Source organism: Eretmochelys imbricata, chromosome 3 (assembly GCF_965152235.1).
Source record: "Eretmochelys imbricata isolate rEreImb1 chromosome 3, rEreImb1.hap1, whole genome shotgun sequence".
Classification (NCBI taxonomy): domain Eukaryota; kingdom Metazoa; phylum Chordata; order Testudines; family Cheloniidae; genus Eretmochelys; species Eretmochelys imbricata.
Window position 1 is genome coordinate 73795573 of NC_135574.1, and position 16779 is coordinate 73812351.

Consider the following 16779-nt stretch of genomic DNA (forward strand, 5'->3'; position numbering starts at 1 on the left):
GTATTAAAGTTATAACAATCAACAAGAATGCACTTTTATGGAGAAAACCATGATTAAATCGGGTCTTCCTGACTAGTGATTTAAATCAAATCCACCCTGTGCTACATTACTATTTTTAGCATGCTAGCTCAGATAAGAACTAGCCCGAGTATGTTTACACCAGATGGGAATTACACCCCTAGCTCAGAGTGTAGACATAGCCGTTAGGTAATGCTTAACAGATTGTTCTGGACTTTTACAACCAGTGTGGGTTTTTCCTCTTTCCAGATGTTGTAAAGATGCTGCTACATTACCAAAAAATTCAGCAGTCTCCTTGGGTTTTAAAATTATTCTAAACCTACAAAGCATTTGATATTGAGAAGAATGAGTGAGACCATGCTAATCACAGGGATCTCCCATGCCATTTTGTTTCTCTCTGTTGAGAGTTTGATTTATGGGTCAAGATAGTCTTTTGGCTTGACTCTAGCTGGGACATACTTTCCAGCCTGCCTGGGATTAGAACAACCTTACAATGTGTGTGTATAAAGGATGTTTTAGAAATCAATGGGCTGGACTTCTCAGAAGTTCTGGGTATCTGAAGTCTGGATTACCTTCAACTGGAGTTGTGAGTGTTCAGAACTTCTGAAATTCAGGCCCAACATGTACATTTTTTTAAAATCAGCATTTATATTCGTACTCTTTTCCGTTTCTGAAAGCCAAATGGGAAGCTGTATCTACTCTATAAATAAAGGAAAAAATAATTTTAAAACTATTTTTGGTTATCATATTTTTTGCCACAAAAAACTATTCATCTTCGAATCACTCACCTACCTACATGAATATATTGCGTTGGCTCTCTCTATAAGTTTTTATCTTATTCAATCAATAGTGCAATAAGAGAAATTCACATTCTTTTTAGCCATTAAGTAGGAAAACAGAAGGAATCCTACCATTTGAAAATTAAGATTAAAATCAGTCTCTCTTATTAGGTGTGTTGTTTACAGCTGTCATAAATATAAAGGGAAGGGTAACCACCTTTCTGTATACACTGCTATAAAATCCCTCCTGGCCAGAGGCAAAACCCTTTCACCTGTAAAGGGTTAAGAAGCTAAGGTAACCTTGATGGCACCTGACCCAAAATGACCAATGAGAAGACAAGATACTTTCAAATCTGGAGGAGGGGGGGAAACAAAGGGTTAGTCTGTCTGGGTGATGCTTTTGCGGGGAACAGATCAGGAATGCAGCCTTCCAATTCGTGTTAAATTAGTAAGTAATCTAGCTAGAAATGCGTTAGATTTCCTTTTGTTTAATGGCTGGTAAAATAAGCTGTGCTGAATGGAATGTATATTCCTATTTTTGTGTCTTTTGTAACTTAAGGTTTTGCCTAGAGGGATTCTCTATGTTTTGAATCTGATTACCCTGTAAGGTATTTACCATCCTGATTTTACAGAGGTGATTCTTTTACCTTTTCTTTAAATAAAATTCTTCTTTTAAGAACCTGATTGATTTTTCATTATTCTTAAGATCCAAGGGTTTGGGTCTGTGTTCACCTGTACAAATTGGTGAGGATTCTTATCAAGCCTTCCCCAGAAAAGGGGGTTTTGGGCTTGGGGGGATATTTTGGGGGGAAAATGTCTCTAAGTGGTCTCTTTCCCTGTTCTTTGTTTAAAATGCTTGGTGGTGGCAGCATACTGTTCAAGGACAAGGCAAAGCTTGTACCTTGGGGAAACTTTTAACCTAAGCTGGTAAGAATAAGCTTAGGGGTTTTTCACGCAGGTCCCCACATCTGTACCCTAAAGTTCAGAGTGGGGAAGGAACCTTGACAACAGCTTTATTGTACTTCCTGACAAATTATATTTCTGAAATGAGCTCTTGTGAAATGAGTTGTCGGTTTCTTTCACATGTTTGGGTTGCAATCAGTGTTCTCTTAAAACTCTACTAAAAGTAAGGGCATTCACCTAGGATGTGGCTTTAAGCTTTTCCGGTTACACAGGTGGTGTATGTGGCTCTATGATAGGTCTCTGACTGCACTTCAGCAAACCAGGAAAACAGATTTAATATTTCGGTGGGACTGCCATCTTCTGGTTGGAAAATCCTTTCATTACTGAAATCACACACACGAAACAATTGTTTGACAAAATGTTATCCTGAAGCTCAGTTTTCAACTTGCTCCCTTGTAGTTAGATGCTCCAGCTTATTTATTCTTCTAGGAGAGTCTCCAGAGTAATGGGGGAATCCTACCAAATAACAAACAAATGGCACGCAGTGTAGCTAGTACCGTTAATGATTGCAATTACAGCATCATGTGTTTGACCTCTGCTCAAAAAGCCAACCCTTGATGTTGACCATCTATCCAGCCATCAACCAGTATCTCATCATCGATTTTCGGTTAAAATTATTGAAAATGACATGGAGGTGACAACTCTGAGAGTATCTTGATACCTCTGACTTTCCTGAACTTTGTCAGTTTGGGTCTTGACCTGGGCACATCGCTGAGAAAGAACTAGTTGATTATCTTTTCTTGGCAAGATCCATGTAGCTATTAACTAGTTCTATCAGCTGCCTTTGATACTGGGGATCATGAGATGTTTATTAAATTGCTTTAAATAAACTTTTGGTCCCAGGCAGGAGTAGATGGAACTGTCCTCAGATTTTTTTTGTTCCTTTTTCTCAGGGAGATCCCAGAGAGTAACTCCTGTAGAGTTCTCTGCTATCACCCCCTTACTCATTGTATATGAGAGGCTACTGGGAGAGTTAGTAAGGAGACAGAGCTGAAGTGCCTTCAATATTTCAAAAAAGAAAAGGAGTACTTGTGGCACCTTAGAGACTAACCAATTTATTTGAGCATGAGCTTTCGTGAGCTACAGCTCACTTCATCAGATACATACCGTGGAAACTGCAGCAGACTTTATATATACACAGAGAATATGAAACAATACCTCCTCCCACCCCACTGTCCTGCTGGTAATAGCTTATCTAAAGTAATCGTCAGGTTAGGCCATTTCCAGCACAAATCCAGGTTTTCTCACCCTCCACCCCCCCACACAAATTCACTCTCCTGCTGGTGATAGCCCATCCAAAGTGACAACTCTTTACACAATGTGTATGATAATGAAGTTAGGCCATTTCCTGCACAAATCCAGGTTCTCTCACTCCCTCACCCCCCTCCAAAAACCCACCCCCATACACACACAGACTCACTCTCCTGCTGGTAATAGCTCGTCCAAACTGACCACTCTCCAAGTTTAAATCCAAGTTAAACCAGAACATCTGGGGGGGGGGGGGGGGAGGAAAAAACAAGAGGAAATAGGCTACCTTGCATAATGACTTAGCCACTCCCAGTCTCTATTTAAGCCTAAATTAATAGTATCCAATTTGCAAATGAATTCCAATTCAGCAGTTTCTCGCTGGAGTCTGGATTTGAAGTTTTTTTGTTTTAAGATAGCAACCTTCATGTCTGTGATTGCGTGACCAGAGAGATTGAAGTGTTCTCCGACTGGTTTATGAATGTTATAATTCTTGACATCTGATTTGTGTCCATTTATTCTTTTACGTAGAGACTGTCCAGTTTGACCAATGTACATGGCAGAGGGGCATTGCTGGCACATGATGGCATAAATCACATTGGTGGATGTGCAGGTGAACGAGCCTCTGATAGTGTGGCTGATGTTATTAGGCCCTGTGATGGTGTCCCCTGAATAGATATGTGGGCACAATTGGCAACGGGCTTTGTTGCAAGGATAAGTTCCTGGGTTAGTGGTTCTGTTGTGTGGTATGTGGTTGTTGGTGAGTATTTGCTTCAGGTTGCGGGGCTGTCTGTAGGCAAGGACTGGCCTGTCTCCCAAGATTTGTGAGAGTGTTGGGTCATCCTTTAGGATAGGTTGTAGATCCTTAATAATGCGTTGGAGGGGTTTTAGTTGGGGGCTGAAGGTGACGGCTAGTGGCGTTCTGTTATTTTCTTTGTTAGGCCTGTCCTGTAGTAGGTAACTTCTGGGAACTCTTCTGGCTCTATCAATCTGTTTCTTTACTTCCGCAGGTGGGTATTGTAGTTGTATTGGTTAGTCTCTAAGGTGCCACAAGTACTCCTTTTCTTTTTGCGAATACAGACTAACACGGCTGTTACTCTGAAACCTTTCAATATTTCAGTTTCACTCAGCTTTGTATCTCATTCTTGCGCTTCCCAGGCTGGACAATCTATTTTAGTATTTCTGTGATCTTGGAACATGGATGGGAGTGAATCAGTTGACACTCAACCGAGAGGAGACTGAAGTGACTATAATGGGTAGAGTAAAAGCCACTAAAAGATTTGGCTGAGGTTATATCAGACTCCCTTCCCCAAGTTGTCACCAAAGCTTGTAAATTGGGAGTCTGGTTAGAGTCCCAGCTTCGTTTAGACTATCAGCATGGCTTTTATTCCATCTGTGTCTGGTCAGGAGATTGCATCCTCTTTTCTTTCATTATTATTTTATTATTTGTATTGCAGTAGCGCTGAAGAGCCCCAGTCATGGACCAGGGCCCCATTGTGGTAGGTGCTGTAAAAACACAGAACAAAAAGATGATTCCTGCTCCAAAGAACTTTCACTCTATGTAAACATTCTCTGATGTGGACTTGCTACCATGATTCGTGTCTGTCAATTCTAGATTAGACATGTACAAGACATAACAGCTTGGGTGTAGTGTTCCATGGCCAGGGAATGGAGAAAGCTTAGAGTAAACCAGGCCAGTCCAAGACTGTTGGCTTGGTTTGCTGTTTCTGTCCTTTGCCTGGACCGCCCCACTGCTGTTCCTTACTCTACAGCTTTCCTCACAAAGGGGAGTTAGTTAGATTACACCACATGCTCTTTGCTGTGCCCCAGGGAGCGAGGCAGTGGTGGAGGATGTTGGGAAGTGAGAGCTGGAGGTCAGCTTGTAATTGAGGAGCAAGGGGAACTAGTGATGTAACCTGGCAAATTAAGCTGTCTGGAGAACAGGGAAGCACTTGGGGCCTGGGGGTTGGGAAGATAAGCTGCTGAAACTGACTACAAGCTCTCTCCTTCCAAAAGACGTAAAGGAGAAGGAGGTTGAGATTGGTCACTTGGACAGCATCCTAAGAGACGAAGCCTGGAGAGCATAATGACAATATCCATTTTCAAAAATAATCATGGTAAAAAATAATCAACAAATATTCTGTGAATGAGTATTTTCAACTAGGAGACATGGCTGTGGGTGGACAGATGGGAAAAAAGGTGTTGCTTGCTCATAGAATAAAATGTCACAAAATTTGGTCCCAATGTACTACTGAGTGGCACAATTCCCAACTTAACTGCACCTCTGACCTCCAGGATCCCCAGGTGGCCTCCACAAGGGCACTCCGCTTGGTCTCAGGCCTCTAGCCATGACCTTTTTTGGGGCAGGCTACTTGGATCCTCTCCATCCGGAGCAGGGACTAGGCTTCAGACTCCTGCAGTTCACTGTGATCACCTCAGCAGATCTGACTTTAGGCAGCACCCACAGTTCTATTCTCTCAGGGACAATGACAAGGCAATTCAGCAACCAGCAAAGACTTGCAAAGCAGAGTACTGTTTATTCAGAACACAAGGATTTCAAAGAAACCATATCTTAAAAACAATAAACAGTTTACATTCATCCCTCGCTTACTAATGGTCACCCATCTTCCATATGGAGACTCTGGTTTAAAGTTTTTTGTTGTTATAGTTCTTTGTCTGTCTCTGGTGATAGACTCCTGTGAGTTCTTGGATCAAGTACAAGTGACCATCTCCCAAGTCTGGGCTGTCACTTTATACAGTTTCAAGTCCTTTGTTCATTATTTGAGCCAGGTCAAACTAGTTTGGATGCTGTTTCCCCAGGGGAATGAAGCTTCAAAACATTTGTTACCTGCATTGTTTCAGTATTGCATTAATTTGCATTAATTACCACCATTGACTTTAATTCCTGCAAGAAACATTCTGTCTCAGACGCATTTAGCCAGGAAAACAATAGCTGGCCAGCCCTTAAAGATACATGTAACATATATAAAATCAACACAAAAGTCTTTGACTATTCCAGGATTCCATAGTATTGCACCTGTTATACAGAGTGCCTGGGATTCTAATAATAATTTGTAACTCACCATTTTCCCTGCATGCTTAAGTTAATACAATAATATCACAAGTTTGATGATTGAGTTAAGTCTTACACCTTAAAAAAGAACCCTGAGTTTAGGGTTAGCTGTAGAAGTGACACCCTAAGTAATATATAATTAATGTTAATATGACAGTAGTACACAGAAGGTGGGCAAGGTAATACATTTATTGGCCAACTTCTGTTGGTAAAAGAGACAAGCTTTCAAGTTCTGGGCCTGAAGAAGAGCTCTGTGTAGCTCAAAAGTTTATCCCTTTTACCAAAAGAAGTTGGTCTAATAAAAAGATATTACCTCACCCACTTTATCTCTCTATTATCCTGCGATAATACAGGGCTACAATAACACTGCAAACAAAGGTACACAAATACCATCTTCTTGTGATGCACGTAGGGCCAGATCCTCAACTGGTGTAAATTAGTCAATGGAAATTCTGCCAGTTTACATCAGCTGAGGTTCTGCCCTGCTATGTTTAATTATGCCTCATAATCCTGTTTTTTTTTAAATTGTTCACTTTTTAGTTTTCAGTGTAATATTTTAATTAGTTTTGTGGGTGTGAATTCAATCAAAGACACTAGTGCAAAACCAGTAATAACTCCATTGACTTCAGTAGAACTATTCGTGGTTTACAGCAATGTAAGTGAGAGGAGAATTACACCCACTGCACACACATGTATATTTGTATGTGTGGTAGGTGTACTATAAGCATTTACTGCTGAAGAGTCAGCTAGACATAAACTGCTAATGTTATTTCAGGTTTAATAGCACCTCAGGGAGCCAGGAAAACAGTCTACAGAAGACCCTTGAAAGTGACCTATTAACATTTTTTAATAGGTCTGGAACTTTGGCATGAAGTGCTGACTGCCCCAAGTGAAAAGGGTGAGGAGGGCTTTTCAGCACACTCTTCAATTTATCTGAAGGCATTTTTCCTCTTCTTTGTAGATTGTCCTTCTTTCTGTTGTGAGACACCCCAGCATCCAGTCTCCTGGTGATATCACATCCAGCATAGGTCATTTAATATTTTAACATATCTCTAAATGAGTATAAAATAAGAATGCAGAACAATTTGTTTAGGGTGCAGTATTGGAATAAGCCAGACCCCTCTTAGTTCTGTTGGCAGTCTCTGGTCTTCAATAGTGATCTCTTATCTTAGTAGAGTTCCTGGTGAATTATTACATGGTGTGGGAAGCTTGTAAGCACTGAGAAATTTGTCTGCTAAAACCTGGCAAAAACAGTTTTGCTAAACGTGATATTTTAAAAACCTTTATGCTGTTCTGGAGAGTATCAGTCACCTAATTATAAAATTATGTCACTGGCTTTTTACAGATCATCTTTAAATTTTAACTCATTTAACCCAGTCCTAACACATCTACAAATGCTACCTACATGATGCTATAAAATGGATTGATACAATTTTACAACATATTCATGCATCAGAGGAACCACAAGTACAAATGTATCTTTGTCCGCAAGATTATAATCTATTTGGGGCACAGATTCTCTTTATTTTGAGCCTTTTACAGCATCAAGCACATGGCTGGCATGTAACAAATAATGTGACATCAGCACAGATGACAGGACTCATTCAGTTTAAACCAGGGTTGAATAATAAACATTGCAAGGTCTACATCCCTGAGACCCTAAAGAATGGAATGATTTGTATGGCAGTCTGACAATTTTTCATTAGAACAAATTTGACAAGTGCTATAGAACCTATATTTTGAATATACCTAACAACTGAAAGATTCTTGTAACTAAAGCTCTCTCCAACTTTTCCTTGTGCCACATACCATCATGAGTGGAAATCTAATTAGCATCAACTAAAAACCTGGAACAGATTGGGCCTTATTCTTCCTTACACTAAGGCCACTTTACATTCTGATAGGGTAAAGGCTCCTTTAAGTGAGAATATATGTGATTTACACCCACTTGAAGGATCAGTTACTCTGCCAAAGCGGTGTAAAAGGGCCTTGTTGTAAACAAGAATCAAGCCCCTTACCTCCAGTTTTTACAGTATACTATGGATGAAAGTGCAATTAATGTTACTGCTGAGGATTGGTACTTTCTTCTGTCCCTGTCAGGGGAAATGTGACTGCCTCCAGTGTCTCCCTTCCTGCTTTTTTGCTTCTCGCTGCATTTCAGTGGTAGGTCCAAAGACAGAACTACAGGGACAGCTAGCAGGATGTATTGAAGAATAAAAAGGCTTTAGCTTCCTGCACAGTAGTCATAGAGTGGCCCCTTGTGGTGCAAAGCTAAAACTGCAAAGGGAACAATTTGTCAATTCTAGGTCCCAGGGAAAATGAGTTACAAGGATGAATGCCAAATGAAATAAAAACATTCAAGAAATGTGGTATCTGTTGTCTGCTGTTGATTATTTGAGGGCCCATGCACCATTCTTCCAGGAGTAATATTAGTTTTGGTAATTTGTAATGTGATTCCTGAAAAATGAGATTCTGCAATAACTCTTATGTACAAATATTAAGATTTTCTGGTCTCCTGAGGGAGACGTGGTCTAATGATTTGACCACAAGAGTGGGAGCTCTCAGCTGAGGCCATACAATTCTGTCAGTTGCATAGAGCCAACTTCTCAATGAAATCAATGGGAGTTTCATGTGAGCAACAGATAGGATAATCAGGTCCTTGGTTTCTCATCCCTTTTCTGACACTCCCTCAGTGGCACTTTGACTCTGTGCTTCTGTTTCCCCATCCATAAAATGGAGATAATACGAAGTGTTTGATAATGTGTTTAAAGTGCTTTGAAAATGAATGCTATATAAATTCTAGGTATGTTGGATTTGTAACATTCCACTCACATTGCAAAGTGCTCCTGTTTTTTATTTTATTTTGTCAGGTATCTGAGGAAGGGATGGAATGGGGGTGGATTTGTTTATTATGGTAATGTGTTGGAGTTGACTTACGATTGTATGGAGGTGGGTAATGGCTTATAACAGTTCATTGTGTACTTATTGATTATTATGTTTTAAATATTGGCAGGGATATACAGAGAATGGAATGGGTCTCCATGTGTAGGTATAAAAAACTCTAAATAAATATTATTTATTGCTATGTTTAATTATGGACTATAACCTGTTCATTCTATTAGCTTTATTCATCCATAGCTATGATTAAACTATTTTTGTGCAATTCTATAATTTAGAAAAATAACATATATTGTAACCACAGTTAGCTTTCTTTAGATCCAAATTAACCCCTGTTTTCTCAGCCATATTAATAAGAAATGTCAGAAGTAAAACTTACAATGAACAGCCTTATGCAAGGAGAGACAAAGAATATTGCACATACTAATTGCAATCTGTAGCACATAGTTTATTATAGCACTTAATAGTAGAGTCTTCTGTGATACTTCTGTAAGGACAAGGTTTTGCAAAAATAAATTGTATTATATGTAGTTTTCTGCATCTGAATTCAATAAAGTTTAGAACAGTTAGATTTTAGCTGGGTGTGCTTTTTCCTGTAATTTTTCAATTACAAACAAGCAAACAAAAATGAAATATGCTGCCTAAAATTTCCCTTAATACACTAGGAAGTCATCAATTCTTATCAATACACTGCCAAAATTTAGATAAAGGGCTCCCTCAAAATATTTCCATAATAGCTGGTGATTACACATGATATTCCCAAAGTAAAATACTCCCCAACTCCCATCGACTAATTCCACGCTCTTCTCCCCACATCCACCCCCGAGAACCCTGTCAATTGTGACAGTACACATCCATTAATCCTTTTGTCTCCACTCCTCTCTTTCCACCATATTTTCCCCCTTACCAGCACCATATGAAAAATCCTCTAGATGCCTTGTCTATCTGGAAGTTGTTCCACAATGCAGCAGCAGCAGGGCTGTCAGGTGGGTTTCCTGAAACCTCTGACTGTAATTGATTGGGTGAATCCCTCTAATGATGGGCTGGTTTGTGGTTTGGGAATGGGTCCCCTTTAATTCTTGAGGTGGGTGTTTATGCCATGACTGCTGGCAGCATTTCCTATCTGGTATGAAGGGTCTGGTAGAAGAGTGGGGAGGTGATGGCGATGATGGATGTGGGAGAGACATCTTCAGGTTCTCTCCTACTGGCTCTTCATACTCTACAGGCAGGCAGTGTTGAGGAGAGTGGCTGGAGGACTTTCACCGAATGCAGCAGCAGCACCTTGGCCCTGTCCCTTCTCCTCCTCTTCTTCCTCATGCATTGCTGGAATGGCCCAGTATCCGGGAGAAGTGCAGCGACTGGATGATGCTTCCACCGGGCACTCGTAACAGGCCTGGTGGAAGACACAAGATGGAATTCCCTCTTGCAGCCGCTGTTGCACATTTGGCAATGGCAGTTGCATCTGCAAAGCAGCATCTGACTGAACAACCAGCTTAGTCCTGGGTTCAGGAAAGGCTGAGAATTCTAACTGGCAGAGCCCGCCTTCACATTTTTGTGTGCGATTGGCAAACAGCTTTCTGCTCCCTAAATGTAACTGACTTCTATCCACAATGATCACACCACTCTGAGAAAGGCTGGCCTGAGGATTTTGGTGGGCGTTCCTGAGCACAAATAGTTTTAAGCAGAGATTTAAAAAAGGATAAAGTAGTGATTTTACAGATTTTGAAGGGGAAGTTTTTTGATAGAGGGCAGCAGAGTTCAGGGGAAGCAGTACAACCCTCTCCACCCAGAGACACAGCAGGATCCAGCTGTTTCCCCACTGTGCCCAATGTCAATAAAGTCCCCAGAGTCAGCAGGGAAGACAAATTTGGGACTGGGAGTCCTGCCCTATTCACGTCCCTAACTGCTATTCCATATGCCTTCAGCCACTCTCCATTCTTTGTCTGATTTGTCTCTCATTTCTCCATTTATATCCATGTAGATATTCCCTCTTTGTCTACATGATTTGCTGGGGGTAGAATTCCCTCCCTCAGGAGAGAAGCCGTGTGGGTTTCCTGTATCAGTTAGAACAAGACTTCAAATGTATCATTTTTCTTACTATGATGATTAAACTGTATTATTGTATTGTTATATTCTGCTTTTTAAGGTGATTTTGTGGCTTTGCAAAAAAAATGGTGTATTCAATAAATAATATGCCTTTCACAGTAGAGAGTCATCAAAAGCCTCTTTAAGAACAATTTAAGATAAAGACTTAAGACAATTTAAGTGTCTGTGTTTCACTGACTAAATATCCCCCTGAATATTCTCACTGAATTTTTTTGAACTACAGCCCCAAGCCTTCAAACACTTAGACATATACTTAATTTTATTCACATGAGAAGTCCTATTGCCTTTAGAGTCTAAAAGTTATAAAGTCTTAAAATGTTGGCTTCCTTTATTTCCATATTTTCCCTATGCTTAATATAGTTCTTTACAACAGATATTCATTTTTTCTTTTTACATACAGATTTTGTTGGAGCCAGGAGTAATCCAGGATGTGCTAGCAGCTGGTAGTCACCTGCAGCTGTTGGAGCTCCTCAGTTTATGTTCTCACTATCTCGTCCAGGTAAGGCTTCTATACCTAATTAACCAACCATTTCCCTTTGACTGACAGACTTTATTTCCAAGGTTAAATCCCATAATTTTGAGCTTCGTATGGGAAATGTTACAGAACTAGGATAATACTAGTTCAGTTTGTTGTGAGTGTGGTCTAGTAGGGGTCTGGACTGGAAGTCAAGAGACCTGAATCCTGGCTGTACCACAGATCTTCTGAGTTTGGGCTAGACATTGAACCTCTGTCTCCACATCCACCCTTGATCTGTCTTGTCTAGTTAACTTTAGAGAGAAAGGATGGTCCAGTAGTTAGGGTACTAGCCTAGGTCTTGGGAGACTTGGGTTCAAGTCCCTGCTCCGCCACAGACTTCCTATATGACCTACTGCAAGTCCTTTACTTTCTCTGTGTCTCAGTTCTTCCTCTGTAAAATGGGGATAGGAAAGTGCTATTGTCTCATATAAATACCATATCTATCTAGATATAGATCATAAACTCTTTGGGGTAGGGACTATCACTCTTCGTACAATACCTAGCACAATGCGGCCCCGTTACTGACTGGCCCCTATGCATTCCTCTAGTATTAATAACGGTACCAATGTTTTGAGGCAACAAAATAAATGTTTGTTTATTTGGTTGGCTAAATTAAACAGATTTTGATGGTAGCAAGAGCAGCAGCTTTAAATCACCAACGTAGCAATGGTATGCACTGTTAAAAGCAGCAGTTTCACTTGATTTTTTCCCCTTTCTTTATAGTGTTTTTATATTTTATCCACAGACACTTTGAGACAGGGTCAATGGCTTACAATATATGGTGGTGTTAATTTGTCTATGAAGTGTAAGTCAATCAGGAAACCAATGTAAATGGTAAAGTAGTGAAATTTTCAACAGTCTGGCATTGAGTGTACAGAATGACTGTACATTATTCTTAGAGAATGAAAGGGGAGTGTAACAGGGAAGGCAGTTAATCAGACAGTGCAAGTAAAGGGGCTGGGGTGGTTCGGCATGGGGCCCACACACTAGTTTACCTTAGTCCTTCTTCTTAGTTGCTTTTCCTGCTGCACCATCTTAATATTTCTCACATATGCCCAATTCATTGTCCATTGCAGTCAATGGAAAGACTCCCATTGGTTTCAGTGGGCTTTGGATTAGGTCCTTGATGTATAATAACACAAAGGGTTCAAGTGGCACCTTAGAGACTAACAAATTTATTTGAGCATAAGCTTTCGTGAGCTACAGCTCACTTCATCGGATGCATCTGATGAAGTGAGCTGTAGCTCACGGAAGCTTATGCTCAAATAAATTTGTTAGTCTCTAAGGTGCCACAAGTCCTCCTTTTCTTTTTGCGGATACAGACTAACACGGTTGTTACTCTGAAACAAAGGGTTCAGTGCTATATTGCTGTGCTCACCCAAAAAGCAATCTGAAAACGTCCATGCAAGCAGCCTGTCAAATGAATAATAATGATGGACCTGATATTGGAAAAATCCCACTGAGCAAGGACTTCCAGACTGGAACCAACCGGCAAATTATTCTCTCACTTAGGGCCCAGTCCTGATCCCACTGAAGTCAAAGGGAGTCATTCTTCTGGCTAGAGTGGAAGTAGGATCAAGCAGTTAGTTGCACCTATCTTAATCAAGAGTAGTTGGAGTTACCCTCACTTACACCTGTTTTACAAACAGTGTAAAATCATGATTAATTATTTTAAACTGGTGTGGACATACATGATCAAGAGGAAATGGGACCCAGGCTCAAAGTTTCTAAAGGGTTAGGAAAAAATTGTTTGCTCTGACAGCGCTGATATATTTCTATTCAATAATTTGGGTCAGGTTCAGCTGCTGTAAATCAGCACAGCTGCATGGAAATCAGTGGAGCTACACCAGTTCACACTGACTCAGTATTTGGCCCTTGGTTTATTATATTTATTTACTAAATTCAGGTTCTGCCAAGGGATCTGTACAGGAAGATCTATACCACTAAATCAGCATCAGAATTCACCTGCTTTAATTCCTTTGCAGGGTGGGGTCCATTCATATAAAGTTATCTGCAAGTGTCACGTCTAATATTAAAACCTCTTTCTATACATTGACAAAATATATTTTATAACAATGTAGAGAGAATTTCCAATGTCCAAATTAAAGCTATCAGATGCCTTTTTAAAGTCCACATAACACTGATTGATTTTAAAAATACATAGTCCTTTATACTACCACCAAAAAAATTAAAAATAAGGCTCAGATTTTTAGGAGTTTCTACAATCAGCATTACAATCCCGAACTGATTTAGGAACCTATGTCTGATTTTCAAAGGTGATTTAGGCACTTAGGAGCCAAAATCTCATTGATAATCAATGGGATTCAGGCTCCTACATGCCTAAATCTCTTTTGAAAATGAGATTTAGGCTGCTGAATCTGTTAGGCTTTGCAATGCATATCAGGATCTAAATATCTTTAAAAATCTGAGCCTTAGTTAACCAGGCCACCTTAAAAACTGCTGCAGGTGAGACCCAGGAAGTCTCTCCACTCACTATGATGCAAATGGTAAGGGATGGGGAGTGGAATAATCCCTTCCCACACTTGTCTTTTTCTAATGTTGCTGTCGGGTCTCTGGATGCTGCACTACTGTCTGTTTACCTTGGGATTGGATTTCTTTCTTTTTGTTTTGAATTGTTGAGATATTGAGCTTTAGCTCAGCATAGCCTAATACATTATATTGAACGAATCTAGTTTATTGTTGCTGTATGATGCTGATGTAGAGTTTCTGCTTATTAGGATTTTCTGTCATTTTTGGGTTTTCATAGATTCATAGATATAATGGTCCCTTCTGACCTTAATGATCATCTAGTCTGACCTCCTGCAAAATGCAGGCCACAGAATCTCACCCACCCACTCCTGTGATAAACCTCACCTATGTCTGAGCTATTGAAGTCCTCAAATCATGGTTTAAAGACTTCAAGGAGCAGAGACTCCTCCAGGAAGTGAACTGTGCCCCATTCTACAGAGGAAGGCAAAAAACCTCCAGGGCCTCTTCCAATCTGCCCTGGAGGAAAATTCCTTCCCGACCCCAAATACGGCGATCAGCTGAACCCTGAACATTCAAACATGGGCAAGATTCACCAGCCAGATACCCAGGAAAGAATTTTCTGTAACAGTTCCCACCCCATCTAACATCCCATCACAGGCCATTTGGCCTATTTACCATAAATATTTAAAGATCAATTAATTGCCAAAATGATATTATCCCATCATACCATCTCCTCCATAAACTTATCGAGTTTAATCTTAAAGCCAGATAGGTCTTTTGCCCTAACTGCTTTCCTTGGAAGGCTGTTCCAAAACTTCACTCCTCTGACAGTTAGAAACTGGATGCAGCACACCCTTCTTTGGGTGTTTTTAATAATGGCTTTCCTTGTTTCTCCCTAGGTACTGTTAAGTTTTTGCCAACACAGGCATTCAAGATTAATTCTCTGACTCCATTTCTTCCACCTGAATATGAGCCCAGTTGAAGTCCCATTGATGTCAGTGGGAGTCTTTCTGTTGATTTCAGTGGGAATTAGACTGGGCCATTGTTTTCTCCAAATGGAAGCAAATTTTCTTTGGAGATACAAAGAAAAATAAAAAGAAGGACTTGTGGCACCTTAGAGACTAACAAATTTATATGAGCATAATAAAAATCAGGAGAAATTCCATAACACTCAGTGGAGATAAACCACTGTAAGACCAGTGTGAGTGAGAGGAGAATTTGGTCCCAGATTCACTGCAATTCGTTTTCTGCAAGATATATTAGATACCATTTCTCTTAGAATGACTAACTTAGAACAAGTTATTGAATCTGTTGATAAATCTCACAAAGATTTCTATAACAAATTGCTTGAATCACAAACACAAGTCAAGAGCATGAAATCACTAATACGAGTTTCTGATTAAAGATAATGTTATATGAAACAGAATAACCATAAGACCCTGGGACAGTTCTTCAAAATTATGTAATGGACATATCTTAGAAATCCAAACACTATGGAATCAAGCTATATGATATTTCTGGTTCACTGAATGCACTTTTCTATTTCTATATTTCACATATTACCACCAAATCCTCTTTTATTCCTATTGTGGATTCCCTGTTTTTACCTGGAAAAATCTTTGCTAATTTAAGATCAGTAATTGATTGTGAAAGAAGTATGAATTAAGTTTAGAAGTCTAAAGGGAATATAATTTTAAATGATAACATTTATATTTTTACCTAACATGGGAAAAAAGGATTCAGGCAAAAATGAGGGAAGTTCCTTGTTTTAAGGCCAGAATTCCATGTTCTCTTGACTTTTGTATAGATAAGAACAAAAGAATGGCCATACTGGCTCTGACCAATGGTCCAGACAAGCCCAGTGTCCTGTCGTCTCACTGTAGACAGTGCCAGATGCTTCAGAGGGAATGAACAGAACAGGGCAGATAATCTAGTGATCCACCCCCTGTCATGCAGTCCCAGCTTCTGGCAATCAGAGGTTTAGGGACACCCAGCACATGGGGTTGTGTCCCTGACCATATTGGCTAATAGCCAGTGGTGGACCTGTCTTCCATGAACTTATCTAATTCCTTTTGTACCCAGTTATACTTTTAGCCTTCATAACATCTCCTGACAGTGAGTTCCACAGGTTGACTATGAGTGGTGTGAAGAAGTACTTCCTTATGTTAGTTTTAAACCTGCTGCCTATTAATTTCATTGGGTGACCCCTGGTTCTTGTGTTATGTTAAGGGGTAAATAACACTTTTTCTTGACACCACTCATGATATTGTAGACCTCTATCATACCGCCCCTTAGTCATCTCTTTCTAAACTGAACAGTCCCAGTCTTTTGAATCTTTCCTCATATGGAAGCTGTTCCATACCCCGATCATTTTTGTTGCCCTGGTCTGTACCTTTTAGAATTCTAAATATATTTTTTGAGATGGGGCAAAAAGAACTGCATGCAGTATTCAAGGGGTGGGAGTATCATTGATTTATATAGTGGCATTATGCATTTATGTCATGGCATTTTCTATCCTAATTCTCTGTTAGCTATTTTGACTGCCACTGCACACTAAGCACACGTTTTCAGAGACCTGTCCACAATGACTCCAAGATCTTTCTTGAGAACTAACAGCTAATTTAGACCCCATCATTTTGTATATGTATTTGGGATTATGTTATCCAATGTGCATTACTTTGCACTTATCA

The 16779-nt window shown here is 39.9% G+C and overlaps 1 protein-coding gene across 7 annotated transcripts in view; it reads left to right on the top strand.

Moving 5' to 3' along the window:
* Positions 1 to 16779, top strand: part of KLHL32 (kelch like family member 32) — a 143341-nt gene that overhangs the window by 57934 nt on the left and 68628 nt on the right. For 5 of the 7 annotated variants that reach the window (XM_077812837.1, XM_077812842.1, XM_077812841.1 and 2 more), the window contains one exon: positions 11483 to 11581. The exons of the other annotated variants lie outside the window; for them this stretch is intronic. In XM_077812837.1, the coding sequence (XP_077668963.1) occupies positions 11483 to 11581 (99 nt within the window). The remainder of the gene's footprint in view (positions 1 to 11482; positions 11582 to 16779) is intronic. 7 annotated transcript variants of the gene reach the window in all.